The sequence below is a fragment of the Coregonus clupeaformis genome, chromosome 2 (genome assembly GCF_020615455.1).
Source record: "Coregonus clupeaformis isolate EN_2021a chromosome 2, ASM2061545v1, whole genome shotgun sequence".
NCBI classification, from domain to species: Eukaryota; Metazoa; Chordata; class Actinopteri; order Salmoniformes; family Salmonidae; genus Coregonus; species Coregonus clupeaformis.
The window spans coordinates 27,876,632-27,894,962 of NC_059193.1; the positions used below are offsets into that span (position 1 = coordinate 27,876,632).

An 18,331-nucleotide genomic window follows, 5' to 3' on the forward strand; every position below is an offset into this window, starting at 1 on the left:
ACTGAGCTACACAGGGCCCATGACATAGACTGACCAGGTGAATCCAGATGAAAGCTATGATCCCTTATTGATGTCACCTGTTCAATCTACTTCAATCAGTGTAGATGAAGGGGAGGAGACAGGTTAAAGAAGGATTTTCATGTCTTGAGACATGGATTGTGTATGTGTGCCATTCAGAGGGTGAATGGGCAAGACAAAATATTTAAGTGCCTTTGAACGAGGTATGGTAGTAGGTTCCAGGCGCACCGGTTTGAGTGTGTCAAGAACTGCAACAGTGCTGTTTTTTTCACGCAAAAGAATTTCTCATGTGTATCAAAAATGGTCCACCACCCAAAGGACATCCAGCCAACTTGACACAACTGTGGGAAGCATTGGAGTCAACATGGGCCAGAATCCCTGTAGAATGCTTTCGACACCTTTTGACACCAATGAATTGAGGCTGTCCTGAGGGCAAAAGGGGGTGCAACTCAATATTAGGAAGGTGTTCCTAATGTTTTGTACACTCTCTGTATGTATATATATATATATATATATATATATATATATATCACTCTTCTGTCAACGGCCTTGAAAACTAAAGACCTGGAAATCGCAGTGCCACTCCTAGGTCTTCTTTCCATCCTTTGTTTCTTTGTGTTAGAAGTCTGGTACTGTTACCAGCACAGACTGCATTGTGTTGCAGTAGCAAAGGTGTTTTGCATTTGCAATGCTCTTTCGTGAGCTCAGTCTGTACATACATGCAGTTTCGTACAATACGTTCTCTAATTTCTCGAGCACTTTATGGATGTGTTTAGATTTGAGGTGTGAGTGTGCACACATGTTCAGAGCTTCTTTGTGGGAGCTGTGTGTTTGTGTGGGAGGGTAGGCTCTCAGCTCTATATGTGTGTGTGTGTGTGTGTGTGTGTGTGTGTGTGTGGCGCTTGGAGCCTCTTTAGAGAGCTGGTGTTTGTTTCTGTTGAGTCAGGGTATCAGAGGTTTATGCGCCTCGCTTCTCTGCAGTCGTTTAAAGAGCTGTCATCAAAATGCATTTCATCATGGATATTCAGGGTAAACATCTCTCTCTCTCTCCATTTCCTACTCCCTCCCCCACTCCTTTGTGAACTCTACTGCTGGATCCATTAGAACCAGGCTCAACAGAGAACACCTACATATCTTGGTTATGTTCTTGATTGAAATGTTGAGGGTTAGTGTGGAAAGGGTTAGTGTGATTGGTCTAGTATGACCTCAGCCAGTCAATATGATTGGTCCACTAGTTCTGGTCCAATGGGCACAGACTTGTCTGGTGTGGTTGTCTCTGGACAGAGAGATAGTCTGGGCATTAGTGTTGTTCTGTCCAGCTTAAAGAGTCATGGGTCCTACTGCATTAAAATCCCCCACAGGTCAGTCGCGCTCAGGGCACGAAACGATTGCCTTGGAGTTTGGTTTGGTGGGCTAGAGATGGGATGAGAGGCAAACAGACAGACTCTGAGCTGGATTAAAGAGCCATCTTCAGTTCAGTGGGTTTTCTCATTTGTTTGCCATCATGTGAGAAGCAGGGAAAACCAGATCAAAACCATTAGTATGTTTCTGGTGGCTTTACGTCATTAATGGAGTGGTTCATTCTTACTGACAGGTGTGAAGTGGAAACTGGTGACTTGACTGGCTCACTGTTTCTAGGGAACATTTTTGACTGCAGTGTTGTCATAGAAGACTACAAAAAAAATGGACAGTAGGGACACAGCTAATGTTAAATTCAGACAACATTTTAAAGTCTTTCAGTCAGAAGTAGCTGGATGGTGTCCTGACCAATATTGTCAACCCCTGCATAGGTATGGGTGGTCTGAGCAAAGAAAATAAAAGTGATTGAAGAACAAAAGAGGAGGGAGATGAAAAGGGAGAAATACAGCAATGTTCAGGTAATTGGCTCCTCTATCCCCTGGCGTTTTCCTCATTAAATGCCATTCATGTTTGTTCTTGCTGTGTAATTAACTGGCAGCGACGTGTTTCTCGATACCACAGCGGGATTGGTCGGTTCGGTTCGGACGAGGCCGGGGGAAGCGAGGTCATTGGACGAGGCTTTCGATGGCGGAGGTGCGAGCGCTGTATCCATGCAAGGGGCTTCTACTCGGAGAGAGAGAGAGAGAGAGAGAGAGAGAGGGACAGAGGGAGAGCGAGAAAGAGAGGGAGAGAGAGACAGAAAGGGAGAGAGAGAAAGGGGCGAGGAGATAGAGGCCAAATCAAACCCAGGGTCTTGTTAAGTCCCTCATTTGTGTCCACACAGCTAGGCAGGGAGGGAGTACATCTCTCTCTCTCTCTCTCTCTCTCTCTCTCTCTCTCTCTCTCTCTCTCTCTCTCTCTCTCTCTCTCTCTCTCTCTTCTCTCATTCCATTTATCTTGCTCTCTCTCACTTACCAAATTTCATTTACAATATCAGCTCCATTATCACCCTACGACCTGTGAGTATTTGCTTTCACTGGGCAGTGCTGATATACTCCAAGCCCATATGTGTGTGTGTGTGTGTACGTGTGTGTGTGTCCTCCTGTGGGAGTGCATCAGACTGTGGACGTGTTTAGGGTCCAGATGCTCTTCTCTAACCTGCAGTGTTAGTGTGTGTCTGTTCTCATTTACATATACAGACACCATAAGGACGGCCAGACCACTCCCCCATCGGCCATTCTTGTACAACAGGGCAAATGCTTAATGATGGCGTTTTTATTTCTTAACAATCTCCCCTCTCTTTAACTCTCTTATTTATGAACGTTAGTGTGGACTGTGAAGTCAGTCTCTCACTGTACGTGTCATAGGCGGTTGGAGTGTTGAAATATGCCTTTGAATATTGTAGGTGTGAAGTCTATCATCCTAATTGTGCTAACATAGTCTATTTTATCCTTGGATTTGCAAGACCAGTATAGAGTTTATCACTCCTCCATAACGTGTACTTCTTTGTGGATTTGATGCAACACAAATACAAATATGGTTTCTCTGAATATTTGAGGTAAAATGTGTTCCTGTTCCTGTGTAGATGAGTGTGTCTGTGTGTGTAGCTGTCTGTGTGTGTAGCTGTGGAGTGTTGAGCGGTTTGTTTCCCTGTGGATGTGGATAATGTGATGGGCTGTCTGAATGACTCCTGGAGGGATACCAGGCCTTTCTCTAGGCCCACATATTGGATTTTGCGGTGATGAATGTGCTGTGTGGAGAGACTACGGTCGATTCTCCATCACCAGGAAGTTAACATCGGTCGTGTGGACAGCACAGGAAAGGGGTCAACACTGTGGAGAAGGTAGAGGTTGTTCCTATTATTTGTCCTGGAACAGAGATGTTTTGACTCTGTAATGGTAAAAGTTTGAAATAGGAAATGGGTAATCTGATCCTAGGTATGTGGTCATAGGGGAAGCTCATACAGTCACTAGCTGATGTTTATGGCATAATTTTAGTTAGCTGGATCTCTGACTTACTCCATGCCAGATAGAGGAGCAATTCCATCCTTTAGTCAAATATTTTGTTGAATTTCTAGTACATGGAAACTCTGGAAAGGTGTCCATTCAAATTATTGCTTCATGACGCATACATTTTTTCATTTACCTTTTAGGGTAAAATGGTGGCGTGGTGGCTAGTTCCCCAGGTGTTGGCTGGTATTCACAGTTCACCTGATGATGTCACTACACTATAATGTGATTTGCCTGCAGACAGAGGTTATGGCCCTTTCATGTTCCTCTCTCACGGTTCTGTTGTGATGGTGATGTCATATATATTCTCTGTCCAGGTGCAGGCCTGAGGGGGTTAAACTGATATCGCCTCTCCCTCCCCTCCCCCTCGCCTCTCCTCCTCCACCTGTGACCTTGAAGGAGGTAGAAGGGGGGGGGGGGGGCAGGGGTATCCATGTGGTTACCATGGTGAGGTCTGTCCGACCAGCTCAGGCTGATACTGTGACAGTGACACTCAAGGTTTAGATCAGAGGAGAGAAGGAAAAGAAAGAGAGAGCGAAGGAGCGAGAAGGAGAGAGAACAGAGAAGGTGCAAGAAGGAGAGAGAAGGAGAGAGAACAAAGAAGGTGAGAGAAGGAGAGAGAAGGAGAGAGAAGGAGAGAGAAGGAGAGAAAAGGAGAGAGAATGAGAGAGAACAGAGAAGGTGAGAGAGGAGAGAGAAGGAGAGAGAACAGAGAAGGTGAGAGAAGGAGAGAGAAGGAGAGAGATGAGAAGGTGAGAGAGGAGAGAGAAGGAGAGAGAACAGAGAAGGTGAGAGAAGGAGAGAGAAGGAGAGAGAACAGAGAAGGTGAGAGAAGGAGAGAGAAGGAGAGAGAACAGAGAAGGTGCGAGAAGGAGAGAGAACAGAGAAGGTGAGAGAAGGAGAGAGAAGGAGAGAGAACAGAGAAGGTGAGAGAAGGAGAGAGAACATAGAAGGTGAGAGAAGGAGCGAGAAGGAGAGAGAAGGAGAGAGAACAGAGAAGGTGAGAGAAGGACAGAGAAGGAGAGAGAAGGAGAGAGAACAGAGAAGGTGAGAGAAGGAGAGAGAAGGAGAGAGAAGGAGAGAGAACAAAGAAGGTGAAAGAAGGAGAGAGAACATAAAAGGTGAGAGAAGGAGCAAGAAGGAGAGAGAAGGAGAGAGAACAGAGAAGGTGAGAGAAGGACAGAGAAGGAGAGAGAAGGAGAGAGAACAGAGAAGGAGAGAGAAGGAGAGAGAACAGAGAAGGAGCGAGAAGGAGAGAGAACAGAGAAGTTGAGAGAAGGAGAGAGAAGGAGAGAGAAGGAGCGAGAAGGAGAGAGAAGAGAGAAGGTGAGAGAAGGAGAGAGGTGAGAGAAGGAGAAAGAAGGAGAGAGAAGGTGAGAGAAGGAGAGAGAAGGAGAGAGAAGGTGAGAGAAGGAGGGAGAAGGAGAGAGGAGAGAGAGAAGGAGAGAGAAGGTGAAACAAGGAGAGAGGAGAGAGAGAAGGAGAGAGAAGGTGAGACAAGGAGAGAGAAGGAGAGAGAGCTGAACCAAGCCAAGTACAAGAGAAGTCGGAAAGAAATTAGTAAATTGGTAAAAAGGAGATTTAGAGTGAAAGAGCAATAGAGAGAGAGAGAGAGCACTGCAGCCCTGATGGAGTCCATCAACACAAACAGCCCATGTGAAAATTCCACTGGGTCTCCATGGTAACGGAGCGTACCACCTGAAGCTGAGATGTTTGACCCAGGGCAGGAGTGGCCTGAGGGGCTGTGGCAGAGAGGCAGGGTCACTGGACCAGTCTGGTGTGGGCACTCTGTGAACAGGCTTTTCTCTTGAAGTCATCACTCTCACAGAGGACTGGGAGGGAGGAGGAGGGGAGGAAAGGAGGAGGAGGGAGGAGGAGGGAGGAGGAGGGGAGCAGGGAGCTCCAGCGCAACTCATAATTCATTTCTCTCCACAGGCAGAGGCAAGCTGTCGCTGCTATGATGTGCGCGCGCACACACTTGTGGCTCACGCTATGACTTATTAATGAGAAGATATTGGGTTTTACCTGTGTGATCTCTTGCAGTACTTAAGACTCAATCCCTTTCTCTCACTCTCTCTCTTGCAGCCCAAGGTGCCCAATTCAGACTGGCGTTACTCTGCCTCACTTAGGACTGGGATGCAGAGGTAAGCACATATAACCGTTTACCATTCCTCAATAAGTGTACACTGTCCATAAGAATGATCATTCATAATTCATCAGTATTCCATTCCTCGTAATCCCTCATAAATCAAAACTACTCTACCCATTCCCCTTCACCAAAGGTACCACTCACAATGCTGCTTGTTTAAAATGGTACCAAACCCCATTGAACTACAGAAGAATTTCCTTCTCAGCCAATACATTACAATTAAACCAGATATATATCCATTTTACAGTCTTCTATCAGCTTGGCCATTAGACAGTGGTAGACAGACAGAGAGCGAGGGGTGATCAGAGGGTCAGTGAAAGACAGAAGAGGGGATGGAGAGGGGGATGAAAGGGAAAGGCAGTCAGGTGGAAATATGGCCTGTCAGGACATTGGGAATGCACAATGCAACGCAGGGATCACATTACCCATGAGCCATTGGGCCACTAGCTGCTCTGGGATGGTCTGAGCCTGACCCAAACGAGGAGCATGCTAATGAGAGGGAGGGACCAAGTTAACAAGCACAGCCAGCCATAAGGAGACGGGCGAACCACATCGCCCACTGCACTGCGCCCGGGCCATCTCATAGCAAACACACACACACACAGTCTGCAGTGCCGATCTCATGAACGGAGGATGACTGGCGGACCAGTCCCTCTGTCGGGAAAAAACAGAAGTAGGTCATCTGCCACCGCCCTTCACAAACACACACAAAAGTCTGTCCCTCCGGCCATGGCGGACAGCATTGTGAAAATGATGAGGGACATGAGAGATGACAGAACTGATGGCGCTTTCACTGCTCCCTGTAAACAACGTCTGTCTGTCTGTCTGTCTGTCTGTCCTACTGTCTGGTCGGAGACATGCTGCTTTATCAGGGTAAGCTAGTGCTGAGCGATTAACCAAAGTTTATTTTCCCCCCGATTATTAAACAGCTAACTAACCGACTTCGGTTCAATTACTTGAATTCCATTTAGTTCTAGTTTTTTTTGTGAGCTCAACGCACTGTTTCTCTAGAGAGAAATCCTATTAAGCAGAGAGACATCAAATCAAGAAGGAACTGCGGGACGCTGTAGGGAGTTTTCAATAGGCAAACATTCTACCTAGTTCAGCGCAGAAAACGTGGTAATTAACTACAATGACCAGAATCCTTTGCGCCTATTCTTCCCTGCACTGCACACAGACCGCATGAGAGAGAAATGTACACAACACAGGGACTACTAGAGGGATAGAGACCGTTTGTGAGGTAGCTCTAACCAATTGATAGTTGTAGCAGTCTTGAAAGTATGCCTTATCTACTTAGAAGAACTACTAAAATTGTGATTTCGTCAGACAGCTCTGCAGCATGGGCAGGTTTGGCAACCCAATGATCACGGGCTTTCCTTTTCGCTAGCCAAGGGGAGCTTGGCTCGTTGGGGAGCACAGAGATAATGTTAGATGGTTGTCTGGCTGCTACTGCCTTAGCTGAGATGATGACTTTAAGAAATGAAATAATAAAGTCATATAAAATAATAATATACACAACTGAAATATTTTGTTTAAGGAAAGTAATGTGAATAAATGATGGTTAATAAGCGATAAGCAGTAATGGGCAGTCACTACCATCATGGGACTTTTATTAATTGCTTTATTCTGTGTTAGAGACAATGGAATGTTTTCAATGTTTTGGCAATTGAACGTTGTCAATATTTGGGTTTGGAATTTCAATTAAAAAGCTCTAAAATAATTTCAAGGTCATATTTCATAATGCATTTAATGTAAAAATAAGTCATCCAAACCGAAATCGAAAACCGCAATAAATGTTTACAAACCGAAGCGAAACCGAAGCGAAACCGAAGCGAAACCGAACTGTCTAGTGCTGACTAGGGTCAGCACTAGGGTCAGCACTAGGGTCAGCACTAGGGGTCAGCACTAGGGTCAGCACTAGGATCAGCACTAGGGTCAGCACTAGGGTCAGCACTATTTGTCTACGTTTTATGAGTTATCATTTAATGTTTTATGTGTCCGTCTACTGTATATGTCTCATGCTACGAGTACATTAGAGTGTGTGTTTGTGTGTCAGATTAATACGAGTGTCACATCTGTTACACAGATTCCCTCGTAATTACTGCAGGGTTTAATGAGAGTTAATGTGCTTTAGCAAATCATTCTAATACATTGAATTTCTCGTTACTTTAGCATGGAGCCCTACTTTATCCATTCATCCCTCCTCCTCTCCCCTCCCTCCCTCCCTCCCTGCCTCCCTCCCTCCCTCCCTCCCTCCTCTCTATCCCCTCCTCCGTCCTCCTCTCTTCCCCTCCTTCCCTCCTCCTCTCTCTTCCCTCCTCCTCTCTCTCCTCCTCCTTCCCTCCTCCTCTCTCTCCCCTCCTCCTCTCTCTCCTCCTCCTTCCCTCCTCCTCTCTCTCCCCTCCTTCCCTCCTCCTCCTCTCTTCCTTTCCCTCCCCCAATCTGAGCTGTTGATGTATCTATTTATACTCTAGTCTAATGAGATTACAGTTTGCTTGAAACATTGAGAGATTTGAATGTATACCCCAAACACCATATGAACTTGTGTAATGATTTTGACCTAGTTAGTTTTACAGCCCTACATCTATCTCACTGTAATTATGAACCATGCTATTTAGAGGCTAGTGTGTCTATATGGGTTCATTTTTTTTTTGAGGGAAAAAAGTATTTGATCCCCTGCTGATTTTGTACGTTTGCTCACTGACAAAGAAATGATCAGTTTATAATTTTAATGGTAGGTTAATTTGAACAGTGAGAGACAGAATAACAACAAAAAAATCCAGAAAAACGCATGTCAAAAATGTTATAAATTGATTTGCAGTTTAATGAGGGAAATAAGTATTTGACCCCTCTGCAAAACATTACTTAGTACTTGGTGGCAAAACCCTTGTTGGCAATCACAGAGGTCAGACGTATCTTGTAGTTGGCCAACAGGTTTGCACACATCTTAGGAGGGATTTTGTCCCACTCCTCTTTGCAGATCTTCTCCAAGTCATTAAGGTTTTGAGGCTGACGTTTGGCAACTCGAACCTTCAGCTCCCTCCACAGATTTTCTATGGGATTAAGGTCTGGAGACTGGCTAGGCCACTCCAGGACCTTAATGTGCTTCTTCTTGAGCCACTCCTTTGTTGCCTTGGCTGTGTGTTTTGGGTCATTGTCATGCTGGAATACCCATCCACGACCCATTTTCAATGCCCTGGTTGAGGGTAGGAGGTTCTCACCCAAGATTTGACAGTACAGCCCCGGTCATCGTCCCTTTGATGCGGTGAAGTTGTCCTGTCCCCTTAGCAGAAAAACACCCCCAAAGCATAATGTTTCTACCTCCATGTTTGACGGTGGGGATGGTGTTCTTGGGGTCATAGGCAGCATTCCTCCTCCTCCAAACACGGCGAGTTGAGTTGATGCCAAAGAGCTCCATTTTGGTCTCATCTGACCACAACACTTTCACCCAGTTCTCCTCTGAATCATTCAGATGTTCATTGGCAAACTTCAGACGGGCATGTATATGTGCTTTCTTGAGCAGGGGGACCTTGCGGGCGCTGCAGGATTTCAGTCCTTCACGGCGTAGTGTGTTACCAATTGTTTTCTTGGTGACTATGGTCCCAGCTGCCTTGAGATCATTGACAAGATCCTCCCATGTAGTTTTTGGCTGATTCCTCACCGTTCTCATGAGCATTGCAACTCCACGAGGTGAGATCTTGCATGGAGCCCCAGGCCGAGGGAGATTGACAGATATTTTGTGTTTCTTCCATTTGCGAATGACATCCTTGGAGAGCTCTTTGGTCTTGGCCATGGTGGAGAGTTTTGAATCTGATTGATTGATTGCTTCTGTGGACAGGTGTCTTTTATACAGGTAACAAGCTGAGATTAGCCACTGGTCCTTTGTAGCTCAGCTGGTAGAGCACGGCGCTTGTAACACCAAGGTAGTGGGTTCGATCCCCGGGACCACCCATACACACAAAAAAAAATAATTATGCACGCATGACTGTAAGTCGCTTTGGATAAAAGCGTCTGCTAAATGGCATATTATTATTATTATTAGGAGCACTCACTTTAAGAGTGTGTTCCTAATCTCAGCTCGTTACCTGTATAAAAGACACCTGGGAGCCAGAAATCTTTCTGATTGAGAGGGGGTAAAATACTTATTTCCCTCATTAAAATGCAAATCAATTTATAACATTTTTGACATGCGTTTTTCTGGATTTTTTTGTTGTTATTCTGTCACTCACTGTTCAAATAAACCTACCATTAAAATTATAGACTGATCATTTCTTTGTCAGTGGGCAAACTTACAAAATCAGCAGGGGATCAAATACATTTTTCCCTCACTGTAAGTATGAAAGGCAAAGAGACTGGGATCAACCTTCAGGCTCGTAGACAGACAGACAGAGAGACAGACTGCCTTTCAGAAAGACAAAGAGACATTTAGATGGACACAAGGAGAAAGTGAGACAATGTGAGAGAGAAACAGATACAGCCATTAGCTGGGGGAACATGTTTTCGGTCCCGGGTTCCCCATTAATAATTGACTCCAGCTCTACACAGCACTCTACACAAAATGGCCACCCTACCAAATCTCTATTAATCTCCTTACACCACTACACAATGACAGGAGGACCTTTAAACACACACACACACACACACACACACACATTTCAAGATAGCTAGAGGAGTGAAAAATTGCATAGCAAGAAAGAGAGGGAGAGGGGGAAGGGACAAATGAATAAAGAGAGAATGGGGGGAGGGAGAGTGAGGGAATCAGATAGGAAGAGAGTGAGGAGAGGATGGGGACCGAGCTGTGATTGCCTGACCTTGGACGTATAAATGCGCGCACGGACACACATGCACACGCACACGTGCGCGCACAGACGGCCAGACATGTGTAGAGCATTGAGAAGAAGTGCAACTAAAATGGTGGCTGTCCTGCTGCCTCCTACCACAATGTTTCCCTTCCTTCTCTCTCTCTTACTTCATATGTTCAACTATTATATATTTACAATACTTTAATTTACCTCATGGAGAACACGTCCTTGTAGCTGAACATTGACATTTCCGGTATAGAGGCAGGTGAAAACGTAGAGCATTGTCATATGGGCTCTGGTAGTCAATAACATATTGGAGTGTGTGTCTGTGTGAGAGAAAAATACAATGACAGAGACAGTGAAAGAGACAGGCAGAGCGACTATTGCTGAAGTGGCCAATGGTTTCTTATCACCGGACCTCAGTGAGACTAAATGAGACCCAGTTTTCCAGGCAGGCACTAAGGGGAGGAGAGGAGAGGGGGATCAAACATGGAAGAATAGCAGCACAGGGGGATTGAGAGAGGGAGAGCACCGCCTTAAAACCACATGCACAGGTTTCTATCTTTATCAGGAGATGTTCTGAAACCTGGTTCCATTCTCTATCTGCTAACACAATAAAGAGAAAGCCTAGATAGAGAGTGTCTCTAATCCTCAGTTAAAACCCTGCTCCACATCTCACTATTCCAAAAGGTGCTGCGCTTGATGGATAAACGATACTGTAACACGCAGGTTGTTTCAAAAGCGACATGAAATGTACCTGAACCTTTGCATAATTAAACTCTGTAATCATGTTTTGAAGTTTGAATAGAGGACATTGGATTTAGTGGAAAATAATCCCTTACATTTTAATATGGTGGGGGTCTGTGTGTTTAAGGTTCCGTATTTGCTGTGTTGTGGCGGCACCCTGTCTATTTTTTTAACACACCGCAGAGATCAGTACGTTTTAGTGGGAGGGGTGCTGAAATCCCTGGGGTGGGCGTGATTAATCCTAATCCAGGGGCCTGTTTGAGTTCCTAAAATGGAATTGGCTGACCTCCTCCTGAGACCCCCACTACTGACTGTATATATATACACACACACACACACACACACACACACACACACACACACACACACACACACACACACACACACACACACACACACACACACACACACACACACACACACACACACACACACACACACACACACACACACACACACACACACACCCTGTGGTTCCCTGCCATGGTTTAATTTAGTAATGCTCTGTATTATAGGAAAAATGCAGAGTGAGAGAGGATTGGGTCCACAGAAGTTTATAGCTGCTGCCGCTATAATATTACGTTCACCCAGAAAATGTGTGATTTGTTTGAGAGTGAAATGGTGTGTTTGTGTGTATGTACTAGAGAAACCCTCTCAATGTATACCATCAGACTGTGTGTGTGTTATATTTCTATCCAGTGTGTAACCTCAGGGTGTGTGTGTGTGTTGTTCCAGCTCAGTGCACATGGAGGAGTCGTCGGTGATGCAGGGAGCCCAGGGGGTTCTGGTCCAGAACTGGCCGACCGTGTCTAGCGCCGCCGGAGGTAAGAGCCAGGCCACAACCCACTTTGACCCTGACCAACCCAGACCAAAGCAGAAGCAACCAGACTAAGACCAACCCAGACTAACGAATCCTGACCAACCCAGAACAATCCAGACTGATCCAAGCAAACCTTTACTGACTTTGACTGACACAGTTTAACCCAGACCAACTATAACACAACTTGACTCTTCTGCTCACCGCCCCTTATCCACTCCGAGAGGAAATGACACACGTTCTGCGGGCGGAGATTGCTATCTAAGAGCGAGAGAGCGAGAGAGAGAGAGAGAGAGAGAGAGAGAGAGAGAGAGAGAGAGAGTGTTACAAACCTGGACTGTCACACAACAGTGACAAACCTGTTAGTTTACACAGAACACACTACTGCCTGGCATACCGCTGTAACCAGGCATTTCAGCTATACAACAACGAAAGGCATCTGTTAGGGAAGGAAATACATTTTTGAGGACAGCGAAAAGGACCAGGAAAAAAGGTTTCTGAGGTTAAACGTGTAGCAGAATGGCACTGTCATGGTCCAGGGCAGTGAGGCTGCACTCAGCTCTTTTGTGCAGGACTTCCCCACCCTAAGGAAGATAGCAGAAACCAAAAAGGACAAGGACAGCACCCCGACCTCTCCCCTCACCTCAGGCACTCCAACAGCAGGAGCCCAGGCCCACACAACAGGTCTGTCCTCCCCCCTGCCTGCCTATGACCACCAGAGCCAAGACCACACTACCATCATCCTGCTGAGAGACAGGCTGGCTCTGTTAGAGGTATGGGTTACTGAGCTAAAGGAGCAGCCCCCCAGCTACACCACCTCCAGCCCAGACACATAGCTTCTACAGGACCAGATCAACCAGTGCAGGACCCAGCTGAAGAACTCTGTCCAGGAGCTGAGAGAGACTTACCACAGCGCTTGAGGAGGTAAAGCCCCCCACCCACAAGAGAGTAGGCAGCCTGGTCAACAGAGAGGAGCAGGGGAGAGTAGACAGCCTGGTCAACAGAGAGGAGCAGGGGAGAGTAGGCAGCCTGGTCAACAGAGAGGAGCAGGGGAGAGTAGGCAGCCTGGTCAACAGAGAGGAGCAGGGGAGAGTAGGCAGCCTGGTCAACAGAGAGGAGCAGGGGAGAGTAGGCAGCCTGGTCAACAGAGAGGAGCAGGGGAGAGTAGGCAGCCTGGTCAACAGAGAGGAGCAGGGGAGAGTAGGCAGCCTGGTCAACAGAGAGGAGCAGGGGAGAGCAGGCAGCCTGGTCAGTAGATAGGAGCAGGGGAGAGCAGGCAGCCTGGTCAGTAGATAGGAGCAAGGGAAGAGTAGGCAGTCTGGTCAACAGAGTGGGGCTGAGTCCTTACCCAACTCCCGCATCACCATCTCCACTCTGCTGCCCTGCAGAGACTTTCATCCATACCATCCAGAAAGTCAGTGCTGACATCACCAGAGGGCATGCCCTGCTCCCGAATGTGCAAGTTGCTCACAACCCAACAATCAGACAAGAGCACTTGCACAACCACTTCCACCTGAGGAAGCAGACAATGGGAATGTTTGCCAAGATTCTAAAGGACGTGGCACTTGGTAGACGAACACCCCACGCCACACTGGACAGAGGACCACCCAGAGACCCCTACCAGACCACTGCACTCCCAACGAGCCCCAGGCCCCATCAACGCCCCACCAGACCCAGCACACCCCACAGGCCCTACCCACTAACAGACCACCACCTGTGCATGTGGTAACAGACCGAACAGGCAGCCCCCCGGCCCAGACCTCCACGGGGCCCAACAGCAGGACCAGCGCAGCTACGCGGAGGCCTTCAGAGGACAGAAGAACTCTGTAGGATTGATAAAACAGCTCCTCCAGTTCATCTGCACTAAACAAACAGACACACACAGCTATTGCACTAAAGGTTTACTTGTTCAATGAACAGGAAGACAAAATAAAAAGAAATGTTTTCTGTTATCCTTATTGTTTATCTCACTCTTAAAGGACAATTCCACCCAAAAACTATATATTGGTTTTTGTTTCATTAGTCTATTGTTGATATACAGTACCAGTCAAAAGTTTGGACACGCCTACTCATTCCAGGTTTTTTTTTTTTTTTTTACTATTTTCTACATTGTAGAATAATAGTGACGACATCAAACCTATGAAATAACACATGGAATCATGTAGTAACCAAAAAAGTGTTAAACAAATCAAAAGATATTTTATATTAGAGATTCTTCAAATAACCACCCTTTGCCTTGATGACAGCTTTGCACACTCTTGGCAGTGCTAACTGGCCATAAATCGACAGTACACCATGACAAAGTATTTGACCTTGGTTACTGATCAAAACCTTAGAAAAACCTTGACAAAGTACAGGCTCGGTGAGCACAGCCTTGCCATTGAGAAGGGTAGACACAGGAAAATCTGGCTCCCTGTAGAGGAAAGGCTGTGCAACCACTGCACCACAGCAGAACCCGAGACAGAGCTGCATTTCCTGACAAAATGTCAAAAATATAAAACAATTAGAGTGTGTAATTTCCCCAAATTTGAAACTCTTATTCAAGGTTTCAAAGATCTCTCTGATGAGAATAGGCTACCCGTCCTGTTGGGGGAGGACGCAGAGAGCTGTGGGTTGGCAGAGCACTACATTGCTGCCTGCCATAAGATGTCTGACAGACCTCTATGACATTGTTATTGTCCATTGTATGGTTATTTTGACCCTTGATTATTGTTGGTACTGTTGTCCCGTTGACAATCTTGATTATTATTATTATTTTAAATATGTTAATATTGTAAATTAATCACTTTATTTTCAAAGTATGCTTTGGCAATAGGTACATTGTTACGTCACGCCAATAAAGCAATTTAGAAAGAGAGAGACAGAGAGAGATGTCCAGAGTTAATAGTATAGAAAACCTTTACAGAGGCTAAGAGATTCTGAGCCTCAGAGACATCATCACAGACATATTAAACTCTCTCTCTCTCTCTCTCTCTCTCTCTCTCTCTCTCTCTCTCTCTCTCTCTCTCTCTCTCTCTCTCTCTCTCTCTCTCTCTCTCTCACACACTCTTCCTTCATATTATTGGCCCAATGTGATGCAGTGTAAACTTGTCTTTTTGCCAAAACCGCATTCATCCACCACCATCTCGTAACCCCGTTGACTGTTCTTGTCACTGCTGTAATTCGTGGAGGACGAGACAGGTCATGGCTTCCTGCTCTAAGCTGCTCTCTACCTCATTAGCATACTCATTATGACTGCGGAAGCAGCATTAACATCTGACTCAAGGTCAGTACCTTCCGGAAAAGACGTGTGTTTGGGTGGAGAGGAACTCGGCTAGAATGTGTTATATAGCAGAAAGCCAAGGAAGGAGGGAGGGAGGGAGAGAAGAGATAGAAAGTGGAGGGTAAAGAGAGGAGTAGAAGAGGTATAGATTGTGGAGGACAGAGAGCCGGAGAAAGAGAGGGAAAGAGATGGATGGACACAGGAAGAGAGGGATGACAGTGCAATAACTGAGTAGATTGTGATCTCTCTGAAAGGTGATTTGTTGAAATTAATGATGTAGAGAATGAGCTGGCTCTCTGTCCGTTATAGACGGGGCTGGACTACCTGACTAACTGCACCCCCCCACCCACCCACACACACACACACACACACACACACACACTACCCCACTCTACAATTGATTTCATGCCCAGGTTGAGCAGTTGCAGCCTGGAGCAGGGGGTGGTGAGTGGAGGGAGACTGAAGGGGTTGAGCTGCCTGTCTTCATGGGTACTGTCTGCTGAAGTTGACTAAGGGGTTGGGAGTAAGGAATGGGATTGGTTTGAATGGGGGGAGGGAGTTAAAATAATGATTGGGTACTAAATTGAGCAGTGCCATCTGTGGGCATAAGGATTTGGAGACGATGGGGATGGAGTCAAACAAATAGTTATGGGACATTTTAGGGTGGAGAGTGCTTTGATTTACCAAACTCAAAATGTGAGAAAGTTGTAACAGTGAGAATGTAGTGGAGGATGTAGATGGAACTCACCAGTCAGCTGCTATTATGACACTCATTGAATGAGCCATCTGCTGGTCTAATAATTATAATAATAATAATATGCCATTTAGCAGACGCTTTTATCCAAAGCGACTTACAGTCATGCGTGCATACATTTTTTTGTGTATGGGTGGTCCCGGGGATCGAACCCACTACCGTGGCGTTACAAGCGCCGTGCTCTACCAGCTGAGCTACAGAGGACCACATGACTGTAATGATAACCAGATCAGTCAGTCAGTCGTTGCTTTTCTGCTTTCTGCAGGTTTGGACCTGAAGTAACTCTAATATATTGCTGCAGTGTGAGACGAGAGGTTAGTGTTGTTCAGAGTGTCGTTTTTTCCTGGGAGTGTTAGAACTGCAGGGTAAGTTTGTGTCTGACAGTCTATTTTTGCCTGTTGGATGAAGAGCCACAGCAAAACACTACGTCCGTCTCATCCCCCGGGGTGCTTTGGTGTGTTTGTGTGTGAGTGTGCGTATGTGTTCTCACATATGTGAGTACTTATGTGTATGTATTTTTATGTATGAAAGAGAGATTGTGTGTGCGTTAGTGTGTGTTGGCTCACTGCTTTGTGTGCAGCTCCTGGTGTGACAGATGGAGCCCAGATTAACAGACCACATGAATGAAATCAGGGTTCTGCCTGCTGCCTAACTCTCCCTCGCTCCTCTCCTCCCTCTTTCCCTCCATCCCTCCATTTCAGGGCTCTGTCTCTGAAGCAGAGGCATGCATGGGGGTTCACAGAGGGCTGTGCAGGATCTGAACGATCCCCTGGGAGAAAGAGACAGAGAAGAGATGCAGAGGGGAAAATGTAGAGCCAGCGAGGGAAGAGAAGGAGAGGAGAGATGGAGATGGAGAGCAGTGAGAGGCCAGAGAAGGAAGGGAGAAAAGGAGGGAGGAGATAGAGGGAGGGACTGGGAGAGAGGGGGAGATTGTGACAATGATTTAAAAAAAGAGACAGAGGCAGAGATTGAAAAGGAGAGAACGAGAGAGAGCGGGAGAGAGAGAGAATGAGAGAGGGAGGGAGAGAGGGAGTGGGTACGAGGCTGCTGTTGCTAGGGGAGAGTGGTTGGACTCGTAGAGCGAGAGGGAGAGTGAGAAAGCTTGCGGCATTATTCTACATCAGCATCAGTACTGTCACTGTGACGCCCAAGTCCTACCGCTTCACTGGAGGATGCAGTTTCCACGGCAACCATTCATAGCCCTGAACTGAGTGTCGAGAGAGAAGGAGAGATACTGTAGATAGAGAGAGCAAAGAGAGGGTTTTGGGAGAGAGAGATGGAGGGAGGGGGAGGGAGAGAGGGGGAGAGTGATGGAGGGAGGGAAAGAGAGATGGAGGGAGAGCGATATGGAGGGAGGAGAGAGGGAGGGAGGGAGAGAGAAATGGAGGGAGGGAGAGAGAATGGAGGGAGTGAGGGAGGGAGGGATGGAGAGAGATGGAGCGGGAGGGAGGGAGGGAAAGAGAGATGGAGGGAGAGAGATATGGAGGGAGGAGAGAGGGAGGGAGGGAGAGAGAAATGGAGGGAGGGAGAGAGAAATGGAGGGAGTGAGGGAGGGATGGAGAGAGATGGAGAGGGAGGGAGGGAGGGATATGGAGGGAGGGAGAGAGAGAGGGAGGGAGAGGGATATGGAGGGAGTGAGAGAGATATGAAGGGTGGGAGAGAGAAATGGAGGGAGGGAGAGAGACATGGAGGGTGGGAGAGACATATGAAGGGTGGGAGAGAGAAATGGAGGAAGGGAGAGAGATATGAAGGGTGGGAGAAGGACATGGAGGGAGGGAGAGAGAGAGATATGGAGGGAGGGAGGGAGAGAGAAATGGAGGGAGGGAGAGAGATATGAAGGGTGGGAGAAGGACATGGAGGGAGGGAGGGAGAGAGAAATGGAGGGAGGGAGAGAAAATTGAAGCCTGTGTGTAAAGAGAGAAATAGGGAGGTGGCTGCTGGTTAAAAACAAAACTATGAGGGAGAGAATAAAGACGAGAGGAAAGGAGGGAGACGTATTTGGAGGGAGGGAGAGGTTGTGTTAGCTAGAAATGTTCTGAGAAGGGCATGGCGAGGGTAAAAAAGGAGAGGGAAGGAGAGGGAGAAGGAGAGAGGGAGAAGAAGAGAGGGAGTGAGGGAGAAGGAGAGAGGGAGACTGACCTACATACAGAGGGCTGTGCTGTACTGCAGAGGTGGAGGCAGGTTTAGTGCAGGTCTTTCTGCATTACTGCTGTATCTGATGACACACACACACACACACACACACACACACACACACACACACACACACACACAGCCTGATTTGATGAGGGGGGACAGGAGTCAACAACAGCTTGCACCTGTCGAGGCTAAACAGAGGATAAAGGATGAGGGTGGAGGGAAAGAGAGGGGGAGGA

The 18,331-nt window shown here is 46.8% G+C and overlaps 1 protein-coding gene across 22 annotated transcripts in view; it reads left to right on the top strand.

Annotated features, from left to right (window-relative positions):
* LOC121532773 (protocadherin alpha-C2-like) overlaps positions 1-18,331 on the top strand; it is a 196,497-nt gene that overhangs the window by 165,207 nt on the left and 12,959 nt on the right. For all 22 annotated transcript variants that reach the window (XM_045205001.1, XM_045205015.1, XM_045205002.1 and 19 more), the window contains 2 exons: positions 5,511-5,569; positions 11,859-11,947. In XM_045205001.1, the coding sequence (XP_045060936.1) occupies positions 5,511-5,569; positions 11,859-11,947 (148 nt within the window). The remainder of the gene's footprint in view (positions 1-5,510; positions 5,570-11,858; positions 11,948-18,331) is intronic.